At 50.6% G+C, this 10528-nt stretch overlaps 1 protein-coding gene across 7 annotated transcripts in view; it reads right to left on the reverse strand.

Annotated features, from left to right (window-relative positions):
• The window catches only part of LOC147911161 (uncharacterized), a 67942-nt gene extending 57419 nt beyond the window's left edge, over window positions 1–10523 (reverse strand). For 6 of the 7 annotated variants that reach the window (XR_015551512.1, XR_015551513.1, XM_087428478.1 and 3 more), the window contains exon 1: window positions 10402–10523. Coding sequence is in view for 4 of the 7 variants with exons in the window: in XM_087428478.1 (XP_087284604.1) it covers window positions 10402–10523 (122 nt within the window). In the remaining 3 variants the exon portion in view is untranslated. Of the gene's footprint in view, window positions 1–3934; window positions 8002–10401 lie in introns of those variants that run through there. The other variant, XR_015551514.1, reaches the window with a different exon arrangement.
• Between the last annotated feature and the right edge of the window lie 5 nt (window positions 10524–10528).

Here is a 10528-nt window from a genome sequence, read left to right on the forward strand (position 1 = left end):
TTCTCCTCCTGGGTCAGGGCAGGACTGTACTGCCCAGGCCCCTGAGGTCGGGTGTGGTCATGTGACTCGCTTTGTCCAATGAAATGTGAGTAGAGCTGTCAGGCACCATTTGCCATGTTGCTTCCCCTGCCCTGGGACTGGTGAATTTCCTGATGGTGGAGCCCCGTTAGCCTGTGTCCCTGACTCTGAGTGAGAATGTTGTGGAGCAGAGCCCATAATGGACACAGTGTGAGAGAGAAAGCATTCTTTGTTGTTTTAAACCACTGAGACTTGGGGGCTGTTTGTAATTGCAGCAGAATCTAGCTCCACCTGACAGACACATGGAGTGACCACACGGGGGTAAGGAGCAGTCAAGACTGAGTGAAGATAGCCACTGTGGGAAGTGATACAAGAAGTCAGGAGAGCAGAATTGGAAGCCAGACATGGCCAGGAAAACAGAAGACCCTGAAAATCCTCAGGAATATGTGGGATGGTGCCTGAGGAATTTTTCTGGCTATCAGGCTGACCATGAGAGCTTGAGGCCATCCAGGTGACACAGTGGTTCCTGAACATGCACCTTTTATCTGGCCCATCTCCCCAGCAAGGAAGGAATAAGTTGTGGGGCAGGCACAGGCCAAGGATCTACAGCCAGGAGACCCAAGGTCAAGCCTGGATTCCAGCGCTGGAAGTGACCTTGGAGTGACCTTGGATAAGTCCCTTCCTCTTCTGTGGACCTCAGAGTTCTCAGATCCCTCCCAGGTGTGACATTCTAAGACCCTCTGTCTTTGTCATGGGCATCACTGATCACTTACTCGGCTCCTCAGCACCTCCTGCCTACCTGATGGTCTACTTCCTGGGAAATGGGCTCTGTTTCACCTTCCTGGAGTCCCTCCAGAGCACACAGGTGCCCTTTGCCCTGCAGGATGTGTGTGTGTATGAATGTGTGTGAGAGAGAGACAGAGAGAGAGAAAGGGAGAGAGGGAGGGAGAGAGGGAGAGAGAGACTACAGCCAGAAAGCTTTACCAAGCTTATCTTTCAAAGTCTTCTTTACAAAAATCGTTTGACCTGGAGAGTAATGCACTCAGTTGGAAACGTTGCTCCAAATTCCCACCAAACGGACATCTGCTGCCACACTGACAAACACACACACACACACACACACAGACACAAACACAGAACTTTCACTCAAAACTGACCAGTTTTGTGCTCCCCAGCACCAGAGAGGACCCTGCCCTTTGCATCCACCCCTTCTCTGGCCTACCAACCCCCCAAACCTTTCGAGGCCATATGCGACGGGAACTCATACCCTCTTTGGGCATAAAATGACTCATTTTCTACCTGGGTTCACACTGCAAGCTCTATTATGGCACCAATCACACTCTACCACAATCAGACCTTAAGGGTAGAAACTTTCATCTATTTACTGTCTACCACAGAGCCTGGTGTCCATTAATTCATCAAGCACTTACACAGTATCTACTGTGTGTGAGGCAGAAGGGACAGAGTGATAAAGGACACCGCTGCCTTCAAGAAGCTCCCACCAGGCCGGGTGGGGGACAGACACCTGAGGAGGTGGCTCTGCCATGGCATGCTGAGGGCGGGAAAGCCGTGGAAGCAGGAGGCATGGAGCACATTCTGGGATGAGAGTCCCCAGGAGGAGGCATTCGGGCTTGGCAGGATTCCACCAGGCAGGGAAGCATGGGGGTGACAGGGGCACTCCAGACAGAAGCCCCAGCATGTGCAAAGGCCAAGAGATGCACAGCTCATGACCAGGGACACTGGCTGGAGCCCCAAGTGATGGGGGAAGAGGAGCCGGGGGAAGAGGAGCCTGGGGAAGAGGATGAGGCAGTGGTCAGCTGATCTTAGGCAGAGTTAGTGAACGAGTGAGTGAGTGAATGAATGATACCCAGACACCGTTGATCATGAAGCCACTAACTGGCTAGGACCATGGCTGGTCCCTAAACCTATTCCCTGGTCCCTAGCAAGGACTCAGCTTGGTTTCTGGGATATGTGTAGGGCTAGGATAGATCTCAGAATGAACCAGATGGTTTAGACACGGGACAAGCCCCCATCCCAGGAGCCACGTGAGAAGAGGCTATGAGTAGAGTGGGAAGACTGGCAAGTAGACACGCAGAGCTGGCTTCTAGTCCTGGCTCTGCCACCTCCCAGCTGTGTGAGCTTGGGCAGGTGACTTGAGTTCTCAGCCTGCTTCCTTGTTCCACCCTATGAGGATGGCTATGGGGACTGACTAAGGAAGCATGTCTGACAGTGCCTGGTGCAGGGTAGAGGAGGTGTGTGGAATCTGAAACTTTTGTTCAACCTCAAGTTCCGAGCTGACGTGACCATCAGTTCAGAGCTTGGCAGCGGCACCACAAGGTGGAATTGGCAACTTCAGATCTTTGAACATTCCAGGCAGAGCTGGCTTCAAAGTCATGTGATGGGGTCCTATGCTCAGAAGGCCCCATGCTTGGGGCTTCAAGTTCTGCAGTTGCCACCTTGAAGTTCTTAACCATTTCTCTTTGAATTTGTGTTTCAGGAGTAACATCTGATGGAACAAGGGAGCACACCCCAGGGGAGTGGGACTCAGCCCCCATGTGTTCCTGCCTCCTGCTGCCACCCTGGGATGGTTTCTTAGCTGCTCACTCCCCACACGCCGGCACCCCAGAACCCATGACCTCCCCTACCCTCTGTCTGGGAGCAAATGGGTTGAGTCAGCCAGGAAGACTCACATCCCACCGTGAGTCACCCTCCAACCTCTGCAGGGGCCTCGGGGTAGGTGCAGAAAGGGTGGGTGCAGTGCACACCCGACGATGTCTCAGGGCAGGGCGAGGAAACAGTGCCTGAGCACCAGGAGGGTGACTCAGCACGGGCATCTTGCCCACCCCTCATCTAGGTACCAAGTGTATCATGGCACAGAGGTTAGAGGAGGTTGGAGGTTGAAATTGGGGGGTCACCTGTCTGCCATGGGTGGGTTGGTGGGCTGTGAGAAGGGGAGGTCGACTTTCCCGACTCCACCCAGGGCCTTGCATTCTTCCCTTGCCTCAGGCCCTACAAATCATGTAGCTGACCCAAGTTAGAATCTATGTTTCCATTTTCCCATCCTCAGCTCAGAGTCCATGGCCCTTGTGTGACGTGGCCAGATGGCTCTGAGCAACTGGTGAGCACTGGTGAGATGAGGGGGGAGAGGCAATCAGATCATTTGGCGCTGGGGTAGACAGCTGGTGAGGGGCATCTAAGGGACAGAGATCCAGCGCCTCCCAAGCTTTAATGTAAATGGAAATCAACTGAGATGTTGTGAAAGTGCAGACTCTGATTCTGGAGGTCTGGGCAGGGCCTGAGTTTCTGCATCTCTAACATGCTCTTGCTTCATGAACCACATTTTGAGTAGCGAATTTCTACAAGGCTTAACCTAGCAACAGTGTGGCCTCCAGACTCATGACCAGTGAGCCCTTGTAGGAGCTCTTACAACAGGCAGAGGGAACGACTGCTTGGAACTGAGCCAGGAGCCCACACTATGACGACCTACCAGGACACTGTGTCCTCGGACACTTCAGCTGATAATGTGGGAATGCTTAGTCAATGTGGTCATCAGCAGAGTAACTAAAAGCTCGCCCATAAATAACCTCACTCAATCCTCACACCCTTGTCAGGCAAGTAGAGAAAGGCTGTTGTATAGATGAAGGAATGGAGGCACAGAGGATGGGGGGACGTACTCCAGGTTGCAACTGTCAAGTGGCAGAGGTAGGATCTGAACTCAGATCTGACTAAGGCCCTTCCCACTCTGCCAGCATCACTAAATTTAAGTTTGGAGGCTGGCCTCACTGTGTCTGGAAGCTGGTCCCCCTGCCCGTCATGTGCCCCCTGGTGCTCCCTGCAGGAGCCCAGAGTGTGAGGTGTTTGGCCTGTGCCCTGGGCCCCCTGGCCAGCCTCCTCTGCACCCCTAGCCAGCAGTCACCTCTGCCTTCAGCCGCTCGATATTGATCTCCCCATCCTCGATCTGCTGCCGTAGCTGCTTGGCCACTGTCTTCTTGTCTCCACGATCTGCAGCAGGTGCAGGTACTTCTGCATCAGCGCTTCCCGCTCCCTGGCCAGGGTCTGGTAGCTGTGGACAGACAGACGTGGTAAGACACTGCCTTCTTGTCCCCCAGGGATCCAACCAGAAGTGGGGCTCCCCCACTGACTGCAATTAGGAGAAGGTCCTGACTCCCAGACATGGTGCACAGGGCCTTGACCTGGCTGCTGTGCTGTTACCGACTGCTCTGGCCCCTTCTCCAGCTGCTGTCTCACACTCTGACCCTTGGTTCCTTTAACTGATCCTGTTCTTTCCCCTCCCCCTCCAATCCACCCCAGGGCCTTTGTAGAGGCTCACTCTCTTGTTAGGGTTGATGCATCCGGTAACTTTAAGTTAAAGTCAACACTCAAATGGAACAACAAAGCCTGGATGACAGCACATCCGTTTATAACATGGTTCACTGAATACTTTGAGCCCACTGTTGAGACCTACCACTCAGAGAGATTCCTTTCAAAATATGACTGCTCACTGGCAAGTGCTGTGGTTCCCATGGAGAGACTGATGCTGGTGTGTGCCCCCCTCCACACACACACAGAGAAGTTAGGAAAAGTCTTATGACTTACATAATAGAAGTCTCCGAGGAGAGCAGGGCCAGAATCTCAAGCAGCTCTGAAATGGCTTGAGGGACCAAGGAAAGAAACCTGGCCTGGGTTTTTATTGTGGTTGGGGGTTCTAAAAAAAAATATTCAATGACACTTGTCAAAGATGGTAAAGCATATTTTATTCAGAACCACTGTGATACGTAGGGACCACCGTGATGGGATTCACAGTGGGGGAGAAATGAGATTGGACTCGACTCTGAATGCAGCATGGGCGAGTGGGAATTCACAGCCAGGCAGCATAGTGGGGGTCCGGGGATGGAAAACTACTAAGAGAAAAAACAAGTGTTGGGGTTTCTGACTAACCTGACCTAACAGGATTCTTACCAAAGAGAGGCCAGAGTGATCAGACCCCACCTGAGGGATGGTGGAGGAGGAGGAGGAGCCTGAGCAGATCTCGAGGGTGATCAGACATATGGGTGTGGGTTCTGGTTAAACTGACTTAGCAAGGTTCTTGTTAAAACTGGATTTTAGAAGGAAGTGCACAGACAGGCCTACAAGAAGGTTCAGGAGCATAACTAAAGTTTGGTCAAAGGGAGAAATCTTTTCCAGGGGTGAGACCAAGGTGAGAGTTCTGCACACAGACAGGGGACTGTGTGGTTGGATCCGAAGCCAATGCCAGAGAAGGGAGCCTCTGGACTTGTTCCTCAGCTTGTCCAGGTGTGGACACGAGGGGAAGAGGGAGAGAAGGGGCGTAAGCTGTCAGCACACATCAAAAAGTGCAGAGTCTGACCGCTCATTGCAAGGACCAACATGTGTAGAAAAACATGCATTCTCAATGCCTTGTTTTTATATAAAGAAACACTAACAGAAGCTCAAGAACGATCAGAACTGTGCACTGGGGGTGGCTGGAGTAACAGCGCTGGAGGGGACCCAGAAGTGTTGGCAGTGACTCTTCTGAGGTTAGACTTTTCTATCTTACAGATTTATCTAATATAAACAGAAATTTACACATACCATGTTTTCCCATTTCATAGCTTTTCTTTAATTTTAACTTTTGTACATAGGAAACCATCCTAAGATTTAATTCCTTTAGCACAATAACAGTTACAACAGAGTAACCATAGGAAATGACATTTTCATATCTCTCGCTAACTACAAGGACAAGCTGCATCCTAGTTTGTCCTCCACTGTGTCTCACACAGGCAGCATTTTCAGGAGTCAGTGGCACATTATAATGCAATACGGGTTTGGGTTTAGCTCCTTAAACATAGTAGGATTAGTTTGATTAGTTTTCTTCACATCAATTAAAATAGAAATTCCATTGTTTTAGCTTTTTAAATCTCAATGTTCTCTAGGGACATGCACACGCAAACACTGATGTAAAAATGAAAATGCACCTGAAAACTTCAACACATTCATTTCACATTTTGAGATTCTCTTGCCTAAAAGGAACAAAAATTCTATTTAGTTCCATAATTTTCTTGCCTTACTGACATTAGATCTCTCCATCAATTCACATTTTGAAGCCCAAGAAACTCGAAATGTTATTTCTCACAGGAAATAAAATTACAAAGAGCTAAGGGAAACCAGAGATGCAGGGCTGCACTGTTCAATCGATACAGGAATCCAAAGCAAAGCAACACAAATATTGGGATCAGCACAGATAAGCAGCCTGCTTCCCACAGGACAGAAGGAAAGCCACATTCAGAAAGTTAAACACATTCTAAACTCTCCTGGTGGAGACAGAAGCCCTGAGTGGGTCAGTTCCTGGTGCAGGAGGGTGGGGACACCTGAGCAGCCACAGGAATGGACTCTGGGAGCTCACACACCCTCTTCTGCCTGGGGAGGAAGAGAAGGGCTCCCTCTCTCAGCTTCCACTCTCATAAGTAAGGAGACTCTCGGCAGGATGCAGTTTAAGGTTGTGACTCAAATAAACCTAAATTTCTAAACCCTAATCCAGACACAGAACTCCTGACATTCACAGACTTTCTCAATGTGCACAAATTACACTCTGTGGGCCCCTGCACTGTGGGTGCAAAACTCCACCCTACGTGTAGACACAGGCCCAGGGGGAGCACAGGGACGACCTCAGGAAGGACAGCAACCCCCAGCCCCTGTGCAGGTGCCTTCCCAGCTTTCCAGGGCTCTGCAGCTTCTCTCAGCAGAAAGACTCCTTCTGTGGTGTATATGAGCAGAGAGGACACCCAGGAGGAACGTGTGGGCCCTCAAGTACTTCCCTGTGCAGGCTTAAAGGGGGCTTAGCTTAGAGACCCTGACCCCAGGCCTCTGCTCCCAGTCACGTTGCTTTGGACCACAGGGATCTTGTAAATGACACAACCCAGTGTTTGAAGAATCCAGAAAAGTCACACAAACCTACACTTTAATGGAAAGGAGGGAAGAAAGTTGTAAAGCATTTTTCTAGTTCAACAAGAAAAGCCACATGTTTTTATTACTTTCAGAAAATAATGTTAATTGTTATTTCCATGGCAAGACCCTGTTTTATAAACAATTAACCATACTTAACACTTTTGCTGTTCAAGTGTAAGCCCTGGAATTCCATTTGGAACATACCATCCCAAAGAAAAGAACAGACCTCACAATATGACTACACACGCTCAGGGGAGGCAGAAAGGGAAACAATTTTTAACACGTTCAATGTAATACTAGAATCTTTTATTTTTTCTGAAGTTTACCTATTTCTTGCCTCTTTGGAAATATTTTATCCTGCTTTTCAAGCCCACTGATTACATAAACTTTAACTTTTGAAAACCTGAGGCTCCACTAAGTGAGTAAATCTTTTCAAGGTGACAAACCCAGGGAGGGGCAGTGCTGACAGGCCAGAACACCCAAGAAAGTTTGCAGAGAGGAACCTCCACTCCAAAGCCTTCCCATAGGATGTCTGTGCCAGGAGGGAGCCTGGGAGGGGCACAGGGACTTCATACGACAGATTCCAGGCAGCCATTCTCTGCTCTCCTCTCGTGGAAAAGAGCCACAGACAAAATATAAATTTTTTTTTTTTTTTTGTGAGGAAGATCAGCCCTGAGCTAACATCCATGCTAATCCTCCTCTTTTTGCTGAGGAAGACAGGCTCTGAGCTAACATCTATTGCCAATCTTCCTCCTTTTTATCCCCAAAGCCCCAGTAGATAGTTGTATGTCATAGTTGCACATCCTTCTAGTTGCTGTATGTGGGACGTGGCCTCAGCATGGCCGGAGAAGCGGTGCGTCAGTGCGCGCCCGGGATCCGAACCCGGGCCACCAGCAGCGGAGCGCGCGCACTTAACTGCTAAGCCACGGGGCCGGCCCCACAGACAAAATATAAATCTCACAGTCAACTCAGCCAAAACCAAACACAGCTCCCCACCAAGCAGGACCTCCCCCAGTCTCCCCAGCTGAGTCTCTTATTTCTTAGCTCAGGCCATAAACTCAGCACCGACTTCAACTCCTGCCTCCCCAGCCCCACCCCTCACCACTTCCCATCTCTACACAGTCCTACTCTCTCGACCTCCAAACACACCCAGAATTCAACCTCCTCTCCCCACCCTGACCTAACCCTCCAAGGCCTCTTGCCTGGCTTATTGCATAGCCCCCTAACTGGTCTCCTTGCCTCTGCCCCGGCCCCTCTGTGGTATATTCTCAGCAGAGCAGCCAGATGGAGTCTGCTAAACATATGCCCGGCCATGTTACTCCTCCTCTCAAAACCTTCCAAAGGGTCACCATCTCATTCAGAATAAATAAACGCCCGAGTCCTCACTATGACCAACAAGGCCCCACAATTGGGCCCAAGTCACCACTCTGCCTTCAGCTCCTGCTGCCCTCACCGGCTGTGCCCTGGCCACACTGGCCTCCTTGCTGCTCCCAGAGCAGGCCACTTGCCCTTCCTCCTGCACTGCTTTTGGGCCTTTTTCAAAACCTACCTCTGCAGTGAGATCTTTCCTGGCCCTCCTGGCTACAACTCCACCCCCCTCCAGCCTGGCACACATCACTCTCCCACATGAGCCACACCATTGGTGTCACATCCAGAACGTCACCCAGGGCATGGTTTTTGTCTGTTTTGTTCACTTCTGTGGCCCCAGGCTCTAGAACAATGCGTGACACAAACCTTGCACTCAATAAGAAACGTAGCTTAATGAATGGATGATATCAAAACAACCAAGAACTGCCTAACCCCTGGGCAAGGAAGGCTGAATCTGTAAGAACTCCAGGGATCAGTGGAGGCTGGTCCATTAATCAGCCCTAAAAGGACGTTAGAAAGAAAACTCCCCACCACATCCTACAAATACCATACATGTTTTTATCAGCATCAACAGAGACTTTCAAACGCCAACACCTTTTCTACTTTGAAGCAGCCTTCAGTGTCCCACTACCACTCATCACATGCCTACTCCTAACTTTAACATGATGACTTTCACATCTAAGGTAATATGACTGACATTAAACTGTCTTTTACCTTAACCAAGTCTCTCCTGGGAATAGTCGTAGGTATGTAAGCAGTTATAACCTGAGAACAGATGGAGAAGTAAATAATTCTATTTCTCCCCCCACCATGTGCCCCCAGCAAATAGCACAACAATGCCTGATTCTTTTTGTTTTTTTTTTTTAATTTTATTTATTTATTTATTTTTTCCCCAAAGCCCCAGTAGATAGTCGTATGTCATAGTTGCACATCTTTCTACTTGCTGTATCTGGGACGCGGCCTCAGCATGGCCAGAGAAGCAGTGCGTCAGTGCGCGCCCGGGATGCGAACCCGGGCCTCCAGCAGCAGAGCGCGAGCACTTAACCGCTGAGCCACGGGGCCGGCCCAGATTCTTTTTGTTTTTTAAACAAACTTCACCAGAAATACATCTGCTGAACATGCTCCTTTGGAAGTCAGGGCTACTGTTTCCTCCAGCCACCTAACACACTTAAGTGACCAGATGCCACAAAGCATTGAAATATTGCCTACATGTCTACCGTACAGTTCCCAAACTGAGATTTCAGTAAACTTATGTTGTAGCTGTCAGGAAAAGAAAAAGGAAGCAAAAACAATGCCCTCCACGATGACAGGTGGAATTAAACCAAATGAAAGTCTTCCTTTACAGATGCAGGGATACTTGAAAGCAAATCACTCCTCACAAGGAATGAGGGAAGTAAAATTGCTGTGAGAACAAAAAGAGAGGCCGTGTACAAATGCTTTCAAGGCTACTTGCCAAAATCCAAACTATCTTGCCAGCAAAAATTAAGGAACTGTCCCCTCTGGAGCAGAAGCATGCTAGGATTCGCCAAAGCACTAACACCCATCCCCGCTCCCCCCAACACATTGTATTAGGACCTCAAGAAATTAAGGCCCCAGGAAATGGATTGTTTCTCTTTTCCATCACAAAAAAAGAAGCTTGAATGATCTCTCGGTCACTGAAATAATAATAACAAAAACATGCGTGTGTTGTGAGCATTGGAGTACTTTCCTCCCCTCCAGCCTACAACATAACTTCACAGGAGTTAGAGAGCTTCCACTCCTTAACTCCTGGCGGGGAAGTGAAAAGCCTCCCCAGAAGCCGCGCCCCAGCCCCGCCGGCGCCCCACCCCTCCCCTCGCCTCCCCAACGCGCCGCCGCCCTCCCGCCCCAGCGGCCCAACAGAAAAAGCATCCAGACCCGCAGCGACCGGGCTGTCGCACGCGCCGGTCTCACCACGGGCGCCACCCCCGCCCGCTGCGGCCGAGAGCCCGCTCCGCCCCGCGGCCCCGCCCCAAACCGCGTCGGCCAGTCCCAGCAGCCGAGGGCCCAGGCGAGTGCAGCCTCCCAAGCCGCCCGGCGCAGGCACGCCCTCACCCGCGTTCCTCTTCCGGCTGCTCTGGAGAATGAGCGCGACGCGACGGGCAGCCGCCGGGGCCAATCCGGCCGAGCAACGCGGGCGGAGCCGGAAGTGCGAGAGGAAGTGCGTGGGTTGCCATCTTGG

This window comes from Ceratotherium simum, unplaced genomic scaffold, assembly GCF_057802395.1.
Source record: "Ceratotherium simum simum isolate JZ-2026a unplaced genomic scaffold, ASM5780239v1 HiC_scaffold_54, whole genome shotgun sequence".
Taxonomy (NCBI): domain Eukaryota; kingdom Metazoa; phylum Chordata; class Mammalia; order Perissodactyla; family Rhinocerotidae; genus Ceratotherium; species Ceratotherium simum.